At 44.8% G+C, this 16,205-nt stretch overlaps 1 protein-coding gene across 2 annotated transcripts in view; it reads left to right on the top strand.

Moving 5' to 3' along the window:
• pald1a (phosphatase domain containing paladin 1a) overlaps positions 1–15,428 on the top strand; it is a 187,557-nt gene extending 172,129 nt beyond the window's left edge. For both annotated transcript variants that reach the window (XM_055936967.1, XM_055936966.1), the window contains exon 20: positions 9,884–15,428. In XM_055936967.1, the coding sequence (XP_055792942.1) occupies positions 9,884–10,033 (150 nt within the window). In that variant the 3' untranslated portion in view covers positions 10,034–15,428. The remainder of the gene's footprint in view (positions 1–9,883) is intronic.
• The last annotated feature ends 777 nt before the right edge of the window (positions 15,429–16,205 follow it).

A 16,205-nucleotide genomic window follows, 5' to 3' on the forward strand; every position in this document is an offset into this window, starting at 1 on the left:
ACTAAATAGTGAGTAAGTGACCAACTTCAAAGAGCTACCTAATCTAAACAGAACTGTGTCTGAAATGGCACCCTATTCCCTATATAGTGCACTACTTTTGACCAGGGTCCGCATAGGGAATAGGGTCCCATTTTAGACTCAGTTCTGTTTAGATTAGGGAGCTCTTTGAAGTTGGTCACTTACTCACTATTTAGTTTTGTTCAGCCAAGTCAAGACTCATCTACTTTGATCAAGTCAGAGCAGCGGATCTTTCAGTCTCACAGAATAATTGCTAGACACCCCTGTGGACTGAGCAATTTGCTGGATTAGTCCATAGGCATTGTGTATGTTTATAAATCATTGGATTAGCCTACAGGCTAGTTAAGTCCGCAAGCTAGTTAAGTCCGCAAGCTAGTTAAGTCTGCAGGCTAGTTAAGTTTACAGGCTAGTTAAATCTACAGGCTAGTTAAGTCTACAGGCTAGTTAAGCCTGCACGCTAATTATGTCTGCAGGCTAGTTAAGTCTGCAGGCTAGTTAAGTCTGCAGGCTAGTTAAGTCTGCAAGCTAGTTAAGTCTGCAGGCTAGTTAAGCCTACAAGCTAGTTAAATCTACAGGCTAGTTAAGCCTACAGGCTAGTTAAATCTACAGGCTAGTTAAGACGGCAGGCTAGTTAAGCCTACAGTTAGTGTGTGTGTTGGGGTCCTATTGGGCTCTTGTTAGGATAGAGGTCCTCTTTTGTTTGGTTAGGGCTAGGGTCCATTGTAAATAGCATGCAGAGTAAACTCAACAAGCTGTGACCCTTTTAATGGTGTTACTGCTTACCATCAGTGGACAGTTACACACAGTTTGTTGACCAACCATGAGTCAGCTTGACTCAGCTCCAGTTCTCTAGGGAATTAACCTCCTCAGGGCTTCACTGCTCCAGTTCTCTAGGGAATTAACCTCCTCAGTGCTTCACTGCTCCAGTTCTCTAGGGAATTAACCTCCTCAGTCCTTCACTGCTCCAGGTCTCTAGGGAATTAACCTCCTCAGGGCTTCACTGCTCCAGTTCTCTAGGGAATTAACCTCCTCAGGGCTTCACTGCTCCAGGTCTCTAGGGAATTAACCTCCTCAGTCCTTCACTGCTCCAGTTCTCTAGGGAATTAACCTCCTCAGTGCTTCACTGCTCCAGTTCTCTAGGGAATTAACCTCCTCAGTGCTTCACTGCTCCAGTTCTCTAGGGAATTAACCTCCTCAGTCCTTCACTGCTCCAGTTCTCTAGGGAATTAACCTCCTCAGTGCTTCACTGCTCCAGTTCTCTAGGGAATTAACCTCCTCAGGGCTTCACTGCTCCAGTTCTCTAGGGAATTAACCTCCTCAGGGCTTCACTGCTCCAGTTCTCTAGGGAATTAACCTCCTCAGTGCTTCACTGCTCCAGTTCTCTAGGGAATTAACCTCCTCAGGGCTTCACTGCTCCAGTTTTCTAGGGAATTAACCTCAGTGCTTCACTGCTCCAGTTCTCTAGGGAATTAACCTCCTCAGGGCCTCACTGCTCCAGTTCTCTAGGGAATTACCCTCCTCAGGGCTTCACTGCTCCAGTTCTCTAGGGAATTAACCTCATCAGGGCTCCACTGCTCCAGGTCTCTAGGGAATTAACCTCCTCAGTCCTTCACTGCTCCAGTTCTCTAGGGAATTAACCTCCTCAGTGCTTCACTGCTCCAGTTCTCTAGGGAATTAATCTCCTCAGTGCTTCACTGCTCCAGTTCTCTAGGGAATTAACCTCCTCAGGGCTTTACTGCTCCAGTTCTCTAGGGAAATTAACCTCCTCAGTGCTCCACTGCTCCAGGTCTCTAGGGAATTAACCTCCTCAGTGCTTCACTGCTCCAGTTCTCTAGGGAATTAACCTCCTCATGGCTTCACTGCTCCAGTTCTCTAGGGAATTAACCTCCTCATGGCTTCACTGCTCCAGTTTTCTAGGGAATTAACCTCCTCAGGGCTTCACTGCTCCAGTTCTCTAGGGAATTAACCTCCTCAGGGCTTCACTGCTCCAGTTCTCTAGGGAATTAACCTCCTCAGGGCTTCGCTGCTCCAGTTCTCTAGGGAAGTAACCTCCTCAGTGCTCCGCTGCTCCAGTTCTCTAGGGAATTAACCTCCTCAGGGCTTCACTGCTCCAGTTCTCTAGGGAATTAACCTCCTCAGGGCTTCACTGCTCCAGTTCTCTAGGGAATTAACCTCCTCAGTGCTTCACTGCTCCAGTTCTCTAGGGAATTAACCTCCTCAGGGCTTCACTGCTCCAGTTCTCTAGGGAATTAACCTCCTCAGGGCTTCACTGCTCCAGGTCTCTAGGGAATTAACCTCCTCAGTGCTTCACTGCTCCAGTTCTCTAGGGAATTAACCTCCTCAGTGCTTCACTGCTCCAGTTCTCTAGGGAATTAACCTCCTCAGTGCTTCACTGCTCCAGTTCTCTAGGGAATTAACCTCCTCAGGCTTCACTGCTGCAGTTCTCTAGGGAATTAACCTCCTCAGGGCTTTACTGCTCCAGTTCTCTAGGGAATTAACCTCCTCAGGGCTTCACTGCTCCAGTTCTCTAGGGAATTAACCTCCTCAGGGCTTCACTGCTCCAGTTCTCTAGGGAATTAACCTCCTCAAGGCTTCACTGCTCCAGTTCTCTAGGGAATTAACCTCCTCAGGGCTTTACTGCTCCAGTTCTCTAGGGAATTAACCTCCTCAGGGCTTCACTGCTCCAGTTCTCTAGGGAATTAACCTCCTCAGTGCTTCACTGCTCCAGTTCTCTAGGGAATTAACCTCCTCAGGGCTTCACTGCTCCAGTTCTCTAGGGAATTAACCTCCTCAGTGCTTCACTGCTCCAGTTCTCTAGGGAATTAACCTCCTCAGTGCTTCACTGCTCCAGTTCTCTAGGGAATTAACCTCCTCAGGGGTTCACTGCTCCAGTTCTCTAGGGAATTAACCTCCTCAGGGCTTCACTGCTCCAGTTCTCTAGGGAATTAACCTCCTCAGTGCTTCACTGCTCCAGTTCTCTAGGGAATTAACCTCCTCAGTGCTCCACTGCTCCAGTTCTCTAGGGAATTAACCTCCTCAGGGCTTCACTGCTCCAGTTCTCTAGGGAATTAACCTCCTCAGGGCTTCACTGCTCCAGGTCTCTAGGGAATTAACCTCCTCAATGCTTCACTGCTCCAGTTCTCTAGGGAATTAACCTCCTCAAGGCTTCACTGCTCCAGTTCTCTAGGGAATTAACCTCCTCAGGGCTTTACTGCTCCAGTTCTCTAGGGAATTAACCTCCTCAAGGCTTCACTGTTCCAGTTCTCTAGGGAAGAGCTGGAGCAGAAGGGGGATGTTGCTTCTCCACCTTCGCAGCGGAATACTAGACTCACGTGTTGCCAGGCTGATAAGGAGTGAGAGACCAGTGTCGCAGTGAGAGACCAGTGTCGCAGTGAGAGACCAGTGTCGCAGTGAGAGACCAGGTGTCGCGCAGAGGAGAGTTGGATCAAATATCGCTTTTTTTTCTTAAAATATAAAAACAAATGTGTTAATTGAATGATTTGAAAGTAGAATTGAAAACAAGTGTGTTGGTTCAGGAGGAGCCATAAGGAGGAATAATGATGTGTTATCCACCATCACCAGGAAACGGGGACATTTGGGTTCAGCTTGATCCTAAATCAAGTGTTGGATCAAAAATGCACCGTTCCTTTTCTGTTGCTCATGTGTTGATTGTTACTGTAGGAGCATTTGACTTCACCAGACCATTCTGTTTACACCCGACTGCTTGGAAGGGGGTGGCTCTCTCCACCTCCGGAGGCGGCTTAGGAGACGTGAGAAGTTTGCAAGTTTAGTAAAGTGTAACATTCCTGTTCTGTTGGTCATGTGTTGTTTCCTGTTTCTCTCCTCCTGCATAGTTAAAAAAACACTGTGTTGGTCTGATAGAAGGACCAGTATAACCACTGTGTTGGTCAGATAGAAGGATCAGTAAACCACTGTGTTGGTCAGATTGAAGGACCAGTATAACCACTGTGTTGGTCAGATTGAAGGACCAGTAAACCACTGTGTTGGTCAGATAGAAGGACCAGTAAACCACTGTGTTGATCAGATAGAAGGACCAGTATAACCACTGTGTTGGTCAGATAGAAGGACCAGTATAACCACTGTGTTGGTCAGATAGAAGGACCAGTATAACCACTGTGTTGGTCAGATAGAAGGACCAGTATAACCACTGTGTTGGTCAGATAGAAGGACCAGTAAACCACTGTGTTGGTCAGATAGAAGGTCAGATAGAAGGACCAGTATAACCACTGTGTTGGTCAGATAGAAGGACCAGTAAACCACTGTGTTGGTCAGATTGAAGGACCAGTAAACCACTGTGTTGGTCAGATAGAAGGACCAGTAAAACCACTGTGTTGGTCAGATAGAAGGACCAGTAAAACCACTGTGTTGGTCAGATTGGAGGACCAGTAAACCACTGTGTTGGTCCGATAGAAGGACCAGTAAACCACTGTGTTGGTCAGATAGAAGGACCAGTATAACCACTGTGTTGGTCAGATAGAAACCAGTAAAACCACTGTGTTGGTCAGATAGAAGGACCAGTAAACCACTGTGTTGGTCAGATAGAAGGACCAGTATAACCACTGTGTTGGTCCGATAGAAGGACCAGTAAACCCACTGTGTTGGTCAGATAGAAGGACCAGTAAACCACTGTTTGGGTCAGATAGAAGGATCAGTATAACCACTGTGTTGGTCAGATAGAAACCAGTAAAACCACTGTGTTGGTCAGATAGAAGGACCAGTAAACCACTGTGTTGGTCAGATAGAAGGACCAGTATAACCACTGTGTTGGTCCGATAGAAGGACCAGTAAACCCACTGTGTTGGTCAGATAGAAGGACCAGTATAACCACTGTGTTGGTCGGATAGAAGGACCAGTAAACCACTGTGTTGGTCAGATAGAAGGACCAGTATAACCACTATGTTGGTCAGATAGAAGGACCAGTAAACCACTGTGTTGGTCAGATAGAAGGACCAGTAAACCCACTGTGTTGGTCAGATAGAAGGACCAGTAAACCCACTGTGTTGGTCAGATAGAAGGACCAGTATAACCACTGTGTTGGTCGGATAGAAGGACCAGTAAACCACTGTGTTGGTCAGATAGAAGGACCAGTATAACCACTGTGTTGGTCAGATAGAAGGACCAGTAAACCACTGTGTTGGTCAGATAGAAGGACCAGTAAACCACTGTGTTGGTCAGATAGAAGGACCAGTATAACCACTGTGTTGGTCAGATAGAAGGACCAGTATAACCACTGTGTTGGTCAGATAGAAGGACCAGTATAACCACTGTGTTGGTCAGATAGAAGGACCAGTAAACCACTGTGTTGGTCAGATAGAAGGACCAGTAAACCACTGTGTTGGTCAGATAGAAGGACCAGTAAAACCACTGTGTTGGTCAGATAGAAGGACCAGTAAAACCACTGTGTTGGTCAGATTGATGGACCAGTAAACCACTGTGTTGGTCAGATAGAAGGACCAGTAAACCACTGTGTTGGTCAGATTGGAGGACCAGTAAAACCACTGTGTTGGTCAGATAGAAGGACCAGTAAACCACTGTGTTGGTCAGATAGAAGGACCAGTAAACCACTGTGTTGGTCAGATAGAAGGACCAGTAAACCACTGTGTTGGTCAGATAGAAGGACCAGTAAACCACTGTGTTGGTCAGATAGAAGGACCAGTAAAACCACTGTGTTGGTCAGATAGAAGGACCAGTAAACCACTGTGTTGGTCAGATAGAAGGACCAGTAAAACCACTGTGTTGGTCAGATAGAAGGACCAGTAAACCACTGTGTTGGTCAGATAGAAGGACCAGTAAACCACTGTGTTGGTCAGATTGAAGGACCAGTAAACCACTGTGTTGGTCAGATAGAAGGACCAGTAAACCACTGTGTTGGTCAGATAGAAGGACCAGTAAACCACTGTGTTGGTCAGATAGAAGGACCAGTAAACCACTGTGTTGGTCAGATAGAAGCACCAGTAAACCACTGTGTTCTGTGTTGGTCAGGTAGAAGGACCAGTAAACCACTGTGTTGGTCAGATTGAAGGACCAGTAAACCACTGTGTTGGTCAGATAGAAGGACCAGTAAACCACTGTGTTGGTCAGATTGAAGGACCAGTATAACCACTGTGTTGGTCAGATAGAAGGACCAGTAAACCACTGTGTTGGTCAGATAGAAGGACCAGTAAACCACTGTGTTGGTCAGATAGAAGGACCAGTAAACCACTGTGTTGGTCAGATTGAAGGACCAGTAAACCACTGTGTTGGTCAGATTGAAGGACCAGTATAACCACTGTGTTGGTCAGGTAGAAGGACCAGTATAACCACTGTGTTGGTCAGATTGAAGGACCAGTAAACCACTGTGTTGGTCAGATAGAAGGACCAGTAAACCACTGTGTTGGTCAGATAGAAGGACCAGTAAACCACTGTGTTGGTCAGATAGAAGGACTAGTATAACCACTGTGTTGGTCAGATAGAAGGACCAGTAAACCACTGTGTTGGTCAGATAGAAGGACTAGTAAACCACTGTGTTGGTCAGATAGAAGGACCAGTATAACCACTGTGTTGGTCAGATAGAAGGACCAGTAAACCACTGTGTTGGTCAGATAGAAGGACCAGTATAACCACTGTGTTGGTCAGATAGAAGGACCAGTAAACCACTGTGTTGGTCAGATAGAAGGACCAGTATAACCACTGTGTTGGTCAGATTGAAGGACCAGTAAACCACTGTGTAATGTTATTCTATCTATGGCTAAATGTAATTGATTGATGCATTTGTTGTTTCCTGTGAATCTCCTGTGGTTATGTAGGATGTTAACAGGACATTGACCCTGTGTATCTCCTGTGGTTATGTAGGATGTTAACAGGACATTGACCCTGTGTATCTCCTGTGGTTATGTAGGATGTTAACAGGACATTGACCCTGTGTATCTCCTGTGGTTATGTAGGATGTTAACAGGACATTGACCCTGTGTATCTCCTGTGGTTACGTAGGATGTTAACAGGACATTGTAAGTGTAGTTAAATGCAACTGTTTTGGTCAGAGATCCCTCACAAATAAAGTGCATTGATGTTTCAGCCCGTCTGTTCTTAACTTGTTGTTTCCTGTGTGTGTCTCCTGCTGTGGTTGTGTGGGTGACCTCAACCAGCTGTCTTCTAACCAATAGCTGTCTTTCCTGTTCTCCTGTTCCTCCTGCAGTGGTTCTCCCAGGTGGCTGCTCTGCTGTGGTCTTTACACATTGTGTTTCTCCTGTTTGTCCTGCTGTGGTCTTTACACATTGTGTTTATCCTGCTGTGGTCTTTACACATTGTGTTTCTCCTGTTTGTCCTGCTGTGGTCTTTACACATTGTGTTCCTCCTGTTTGTCCTGCTGTGGTCTTTACACATTGTGTTCCTCCTGCTGTGGTCTTTACACATTGTGTTCCTCCTGCTGTGGTCTTTACACATTGTGTTCCTCCTGCTGTGGTCTTTACACATTGTGTTTCTCCTGTTCCTCCTGCTGTGGTCTTTACACATTGTGTTCCTCCTGCTGTGGTCTTTACACATTGTGTTTCTCCTGTTCCTCCTGCTGTGGTCTTTACACATTGTGTTTCTCCTGTTCCTCCTGCTGTGGTCTTTACACATTGTGTTTCTCCTGTTCCTCCTCCTGTGGTCTTTACACATTGTGTTTCTCCTGTTCCTCCTGCTGTGGTCTTTACACATTGTGTTCCTCCTGCTGTGGTCTTTACACATTGTGTTTCTCCTGTTTATCCTGCTGTGGTCTTTACACATTGTGTTTCTCCTGCTGTGGTCTTCACACATTGTGTTCCTCCTGCTGTGGTCTTTACACATTGTGTTCCTCCTGTTTCTCCTGCTGTGGTCTTTACACATTGTGTTTCTCCTGTTTATCCTGCTGTGGTCTTTACACATTGTGCTCCTCCTGCTGTGGTCTTTACACATGGTGTTCCTCCTGCTGTGGTCTTTACACATTGTGTTTCTCCTGCTGTGGTCTTTACACATTGTGTTCCTCCTGCTGTGGTCTTTACACATTGTGTTCCTCCTGTTTATCCTGCTGTGGTCTTTACACAGTGTTTCTCCTGTTCCTCCTGCTGTGGTCTTTACACATTGTGTTTCTCCTGTTTATCCTGCTGTGGTCTTTACACATTGTGTTTCTCCTGTTCCTCCTGCTGTGGTCTTTACACATTGTGTTTCTCCTGTTCCTCCTGCTGTGGTCTTTACACATTGTGTTTCTCCTGTTCCTCCTCCTGTGGTCTTTACACATTGTGTTTCTCCTGTTCCTCCTGCTGTGGTCTTTACACATTGTGTTCCTCCTGCTGTGGTCTTTACACATTGTGTTTCTCCTGTTTATCCTGCTGTGGTCTTTACACATTGTGTTTCTCCTGCTGTGGTCTTCACACATTGTGTTCCTCCTGCTGTGGTCTTTACACATTGTGTTCCTCCTGCTGTGGTCTTTACACATTGTGTTCCTCCTGTTTCTCCTGCTGTGGTCTTTACACATTGTGTTTCTCCTGTTTATCCTGCTGTGGTCTTTACACATTGTGCTCCTCCTGCTGTGGTCTTTACACATGGTGTTCCTCCTGCTGTGGTCTTTACACATTGTGTTTCTCTTGCTGTGGTCTTTACACATTGTGTTCCTCCTGCTGTGGTCTTTACACATTGTGTTCCTCCTGTTTATCCTGCTGTGGTCTTTACACAGTGTTTCTCCTGTTCCTCCTGCTGTGGTCTTTACACATTGTGTTTCTCCTGTTTATCCTGCTGTGGTCTTTACACATTGTGCTCCTCCTGCTGTGGTCTTTACACATGGTGTTCCTCCTGCTGTGGTCTTTACACATTGTGTTTCTCCTGCTGTGGTCTTTACACATTGTGTTCCTCCTGCTGTGGTCTTTACACATTGTGTTCCTCCTGTTTATCCTGCTGTGGTCTTTACACAGTGTTTCTCCTGTTCCTCCTGCTGTGGTCTTTACACATTGTGTTTCTCCTGCTGTGGTCTTTACACATTGTGTTCCTCCTGCTGTGGTCTTTACACATTGTGTTTCTCCTGTTTCTCCTGCTGTGGTCTTTACACATTGTGTTCCTCCTGCTGTGGTCTTTACACATTGTGTTCCTCCTGCTGTGGTCTTTACACATTGTGTTTCTCCTGTTTGTCCTGCTGTGGTCTTTACACATTGTGTTTCTCCTGTTCCTCCTGCTGTGGTCTTTACACATTGTGTTTCTCCTGTTTATCCTGCTGTGGTCTTTACACATTGTGTTTCTCCTGTTCCTCCTGCTGTGGTCTTTACACATTGTGTTTCTCCTGTTTATCCTGCTGTGGTCTTTACACATTGTGTTTCTCCTGCTGTGGTCTTTACACATTTTTTTCCTCCTGCTGTGGTCTTTACACATTGTGTTCCTCCTGTTCCTCCTGCTGTGGTCTTTACACATTGTGTTTCTCCTGTTCCTCCTGCTGTGGTCTTTACACATTGTGTTCCTCCTGCTGTGGTCTTTACACATTGTGTTTCTCCTGTTCCTCCTGCTGTGGTCTTTACACATTGTGTTCCTCCTGCTGTGGTCTTTACACATTGTGTTTCTCCTGTTCCTCCTGCTGTGGTCTTTACACATTGTGTTTCTCCTGTTCCTCCTGCTGTGGTCTTTACACATTGTGTTCCTCCTGCTGTGGTCTTTACACATTGTGTTCCTCCTGCTGTGGTCTTTACACATTGTGTTTCTCTCCTCCTGTGTTTCTCCTGTTCCTCCTGCTGTGGTCTTTACACATTGTGTTTCTCTCCTCCTGTGTTTCTCCTGTTCCTCCTGCTGTGGTCTTTACACATTGTGTTCCTCCTGCTGTGGTCTTTACACATTGTGTTTCTCTCCTCCTGTGCTCCTCCTGTAGGTGGCAGCCAGGGCCGGGGTGTACGACCTTCTCAACCAGCTGGGTTTCTCTGAGTTTGAGAACCTTCGGGACACGCCACTTGCCAGGCTCCGCTGCCGCTGGCAACGACAGAACATCCAATCACGTCCCTTCAGGGGGGCGTTCATCTGAGCTGAGGAGAGATCACTGTGAACTGCCAGACTCTGGCTGCTACTGAAATGGTACTCTATTCCCTATATAGTTCATATATAGTTCTACTTTTGAACAGGGTCTTCTGCACTCTAAAGGGATTAGGGTGCCATTTTATGCAACCTATGTCCTCCTGTGCTTTTCTTTTTTTTATACCTTTAAAATGCAATAATGTTTTGTATTTAAAATGTAATAATGCCTTGTATTTTACCCTCCGATACTGTATTATTATAATACTGCTTTTTTCAAACCCACTACCAATGTTATTTAGTATTTGAATGAATTTCTGTTTTAGTTCTGTCAGTTGGTAATTCCTGGTTCGGATGCTTCTGCTCTGACTGCCGCCAAGATACAAGGGGACATTTTGTCTCATTTGCTCTATTGTTTCATTGTTAATATAGGAGGAGAATTCATTCATATTTAGTCCTATTTTTTTTTTATTGAAAGAAAAGGGAGTGAACTGTCTTACTAGTATGGGCCGTATAGGTTTTATCAAAGGAGGTGTATATTCACCTGGCAGAACAAACAGCTTAGGCATTAGGGGTTGAAATGAAGGGTTCAAGTAGGGTTACTTTTAGGGTTAGAAACAAGGGTTATGTTAAGGTTAGTTTGAGGTAAGGGTTAGAGTTAGGGAAAGGCTTCCACTTTGGGTTAGCAGAACTCCACCTCAACCCAGTTAAATAGACACCACCTTAATCAGAAGACTTGTATTTGTCTGTACTAGAATGTATTTGAAAGTTTCTCCAGTTTAAAATATAGTTGAAACTGCAGACGTTTAAAATGACAGCTTCTTTGTTTAGATTGAATACATTTCTGTTACTTTTAATCAACATACAGTATCAGGGTGTCCAAGTCCACTCCCAAGTATCCGTTTGCCAAACTGCTGTCGATGCTGCCGAAGCTAATCTTCTGCTCTGTGTTTTACTGCTGTTTGCATGTGCCTCGGTCCTCAGTTCTTCACAGCAGTTTCTCCACTCATTAAAGGGGTCATCTGCATAAGGTTCATCTATTTTTAGGTATTTTTTCAATAATGATATATACCAATTGATCCTTGAGGAATATAACTTATAAATGCCTCGAGTTAAATCCAACTGTCGTACCCCATCAGAACCCAAAATAGACGCTTGTTTTACGCCAAGGTTTGTAAACAATGTCAATGTAAACACTGTATAGCCTCAAAACATGGTTAAACTATAATGTTGATATCATGGATGGTCTGTCCTTGTATCCATGGCTCTGTCTATGAATTTGAGTGGTTACATTTTTCCCAGCAACATCCCTCGGCCTTTTACCAAAACAGTGGTGGGGTGGACGCTTTATGTGTTTTGAACTGTGAATTCCCCCTTTTTTAAAGGGTTAATATGGGATTGAAACAACCACAAAGCAGTCTCTCTGCCACCTGTTTCGGTAAACAGCTGAGGGATGGAACTGGAGAAATGTAACCACTCTCATATTCACAGACAGAGCTCTAAGCAGTGACCATATATGTACTAATCCCGGATTCTTCCTTTAACTGATCTCTCTGCATACTTGGAACAGCTGCTGAAACCATTTATGCAACCCACTCATTTGAGGTTTCCAACTTCAGTAAAAGGTGCCCCCCCCCCCCCCCCCCCCCCCCCTCTTGGGATATTGGATGTGTCCCAAATTTCACCCCATTACAAACAGTAGTGCACTACTTTAGACCTGGGTCCATTGTGCTCTGGTCAACAGTAGTGCACTACTTTAGACCTGGGTCCATTGTGCTCTGGTCAACAGTAGTGCACTACTTTAGACCTGAGTCCATTGTGCTCTAGTCAACAGTAGTGCACTACTTTAGACCTGAGTCCATTGTGCTCTAGTCAACAGTAGTGCACTACTTTAGACCTGGGTCCATTGTGCTCTAGTCAACAGTAGTGCACTACTTTAGACCTGGGTCCATTGTGCTCTAGTCAACAGTAGTGCACTACTTTAGACCTGGGTCCATTGTGTTCTGGTCAACAGTAGTGCACTACTTTAGACCTGGGTCCATTGTGTACTGGTCAACAGTAGTGCACTACTTTAGACCTGGGTCCATTGTGTACTGGTCAACAGTAGTGCACTACATTAGACCTGGGTCCATTGTGCTCTGGTCAACAGCAGTGCACTACTTTAGACCTGGGTCCATTGTGCTCTGGTCAACAGTAGTGTACTACTTTAGACCTGGGTCCATTGTGCTCTGGTCAACAGTAGTGCACTACTTTAGACCTGGGTCCATTGTGTACTGGTCAACAGTAGTGCACTACTTTAGACCTGGGTCCATTGTGCTCTGGTCAACAGTAGTGCACTACTTTAGACCTGGGTCCATTGTGTACTGGTCAACAGTAGTGCACTACTTTAGACCTGGGTCCATTGTGCTCTGGTCAACAGTAGTGTACTACTTTAGACCTGGGTCCATTGTGCTCTGGTCAACAGTAGTGTACTACTTTAGACCTGGGTCCATTGTGCTCTGGTCAACAGTAGTGCACTACTTTAGACCTGGGTCCATTGTGCTCTGGTCAACAGTAGTGCAGTAAGTAGGTGTCCACCCCCACACGGTGTCCTCTTCTCTCCCGTCTCCTGCCGTCTTCTGTCTGTGTTGTTATAAACTGTATTTTTAGGTGTTTGCCAACAAACTATGATGAGTATCTTTTGAAAATCTAAGCGACCGTTTGTACTTCAAGTCAGCCTCTCCAAGAACGGATATGGTTTTAAAAAAAAAAAAATGTTTTTTGATGTAAATATTGTTCAGTAAATAAATGCAGTTTGTTTTCACAAAAACTCAGTTCTAAGGGCTTCTGGGAAGGATGTGTCCTTTAGGAGGAAAGCTATGGCCTGAGGGACAGTCTGTTTGTACTGTCATGCCAACTACTTGGCACTCATTGTCATGCCAAACATGTTTTTCTTGACAACGACAACAGCAGTGGAGTTTTAGCAAGAGCACAAACAGATCTGGGATCAGGAATGTTATACCCCAAAACAACAAACTAGTATCATTAAGCACACTAATGCTATGTAATGGTTATCGCATGTCCACAGACACGAATCCACTTCAGATACTATCATGTATTGTGTAAGCTGTACCTGATACTTATATTTTTTACAGTATTTCCAATGCCATAATGTACATGCTTTAGGAGCCATAGATATATCCTGCAAGTAAATCCTGCAAATACAGACAACCAGAGTACAGTGATAGTCTGTGGAATAACAGTAGTCTGTGGAACGACAGTAGTCTGTGGTACGACAGTAGTCTGTGGTACGACAGTAGTCTGCGGAACGACAGTAGTCTGCGGAACGACAGTAGTCTGCGGAACGACAGTAGTCTGCGGAACGACAGTAGTCTGCGGAGCGACAGGAGTCTGTGGTAAAACAGTAGTCTGCGGAACGACAGTAGTCTGCGGAACGACAGTAGTCTGCGGTAAAACATTAGTCTGTGGAACGACAGTAGTCTGTGGAACGACAGTAGTCTGTGGAACGACAGTAGTCTGTGGATCGACAGTAGTCTGTGGATCGACAGTAGTCTGTGGATCGACAGTAGTCTGTGGAACGACAGTAGTCTGTGGAACGACAGTAGTCTGTGGAACGACAGTAGTCTGTGGAACGACAGTAGTCTGTGGAACGACAGTAGTCTGTGGTACGACAGTAGTCTGTGGAACGACAGTAGTCTGTGGAACGACAGTAGTCTGTGGAACGACAGTAGTCTGTGGAACGACAGTAGTCTGTGGTTACAACAGTAGTCTGTGGTTACAACAGTAGTCTGTGGTAAAACATTAGTCTGTGGAATGACAGTAGTCTGTGGAACGACAGTAGTCTGTGGATCAGGCTGGTGTGAAATGGTCAACTGTAGAAACAACACTTACTGTAGGTTTGCTATTTGTGAAATAAATTATTCCAACACAGCCTCGTATGCGTCCCAAATGGCACCCTATTCCCTTTTTAGTACACTGCTTTTAACCATGGTCCATAGGGAATAGGGTCAGAAGTAGTGTACTGCGTAGAGAATAGGGCACCATTTGGGACATAGGCCCCTGTCTCTCTGTGGGTGCAGGATCTGTTTTGCATTAGAGGGCTGGGGGATGACTGTTTTATTAAGGAGTCTTGGGTCGTATTCACTAGACACCGAATGGAAGAAAACAGACCAAAACGGGAAAGGACTACCTGAACTTGTCCAATCAGAAATGCACGTTTTCGTTGGCAAAACGTTTTCAATTGCAAAAAAAAAAACGTTTTTGCTACGGTGTGCACACATGAGTAAGACTTAAAGCTGTCGTTAATGGACAGTGGAGAGACCGGACTTAAGTCTCCATGAGTCATAACCAGAAAGGGTTGGGGGGGGGGGGTTCTGTGATGTCATTGAGCTTGCTCCACTCCCCACTCCAGTAGGAACCGAATTATACGTCCGGCCGGATGGCCTTCGGCAAAAGTGTACATGTGGAAGCTGCCACGTCAACGATATTTTGGTATCAATTGGTAATGGTTACTGATACTCTTTATCCATTGGCAGGACTTCCTGGGGGACATTTGGTCTGGCACCCGATTCCCTGTATTGTGCACTAATGTTGACACATTTTTGTCAAAAGTAGTGTACACTACGCAGTGTACTACATAGTGAATAGGGTGGGATTTGGGATGCATGCCATATCTTACACCCACAGGAAGGGCTGTATAGTAATGTGTTCATGATAGCAGCAATGCATTCCTGCTTGTAATGCAACCATCATTCAGCTTTGAGAAACATCCAATGTCCAATCAGTTTACCATGTTCTTTACCTATCATCATACATTACTATTTAAACAGCCACGTTACTGCTCTCCTCATCAAATACATCGTACATTACTATTCAAACAGCCACGTTACTGCTCTCCTTATCAAATACATCGTACATTACTATTTAAACAGCCTCGTTACTGCTCTCCTTATCAAATACATCGTACATTACCATTCAAACAGCCACGTTACCACTCTCCTTATCAAATACATCATACATTACTATTCAAACAGCCACGTTACTGCTCTCCTTATCAAATACATTACTATTCAAACAGCCACGTTACTGCTCTCCTTATCAAATACATCGTACATTACTATTCAAACAGCCACGTTACCGCTCTCCTTATCAAATACATCATACATTACTATTCAAACAGCCACGTTACTGCTCTCCTTATCAAATACATCATACATTACTATTCAAACAGCCACGTTACTGCATATCGGTTGTTATGAAGGAGCTATGAGAAGTGTATATAATGTATTTTATTTGAACGTTGTCCAGTACAGAGATGATCGGGTTTATGTTCATTCCATTGCATTTTGACTTCATTGTTATTTTATTTTTTTAAAGCTAAATAAATATGAAAATGAATTCAACAAACAGCATTTGTCCCTTTTTTTGTGTGAAAATGGTTCCACTAACTGTACCTCATTATACTGTACTGCCTTTCATTGTTTTAAATCTCTCTTCTGTTATTAAACCCAAAACAATGTCTCTTCCAGACAGCTTGGATTTTCCTGCCACACACGTTCTCGAAAAGATGATGTTCCAGGGGAGAGATTTTCCTGCCACACACATTTCCTGCCACACATGTTCTCTAAGATATTACAGTATGTTCCAGGCGAGAGATTGTCTTGCCACACACATTCTCTAAAATATAATGTTCCAGGGGAGAGATTGTCCTGCCACATGTTATCTAAGCCGACCGTAACGTCTGTGCTCTGTACAACCACTCTGAAGGTCTTCTGTCAGATAAGAGAGAGACTAATAAAGGCTCCACTGGCCATCCAATCACACACATCCGTTTGACTTGTTCACCTCGAGTCTATAGAGAACAGGGCAGGCAAGGTCTGATGCCAACTTTGTACATGCTGACTACTTCTTGCTGACCTCTTGCCAGTTCCTGTTTCCTGAATGAATACGTTTCTAACCTCAAGGGTCTTTTCCTGGTACAATGCCCCAAAAAATCATAAATTTATTGCATGTCATATACTCAGTCTCCAGTATTGTGAATGTAGACTACTGTTTCTTGAGGGGAGTCTAGAAACAGACAGCGGTGAGAAGGATCATAGACAGGAGTCTAGAAACAGACAGCAGTGAGAAGAATCACAGAGAGGAGTCTAGAAACAGACAGCAGTGAGAAGGATCATAGACAGGAG

This window comes from Salvelinus fontinalis, chromosome 1 (genome assembly GCF_029448725.1).
Source record: "Salvelinus fontinalis isolate EN_2023a chromosome 1, ASM2944872v1, whole genome shotgun sequence".
NCBI lineage: Eukaryota > Metazoa > Chordata > Actinopteri > Salmoniformes > Salmonidae > Salvelinus > Salvelinus fontinalis.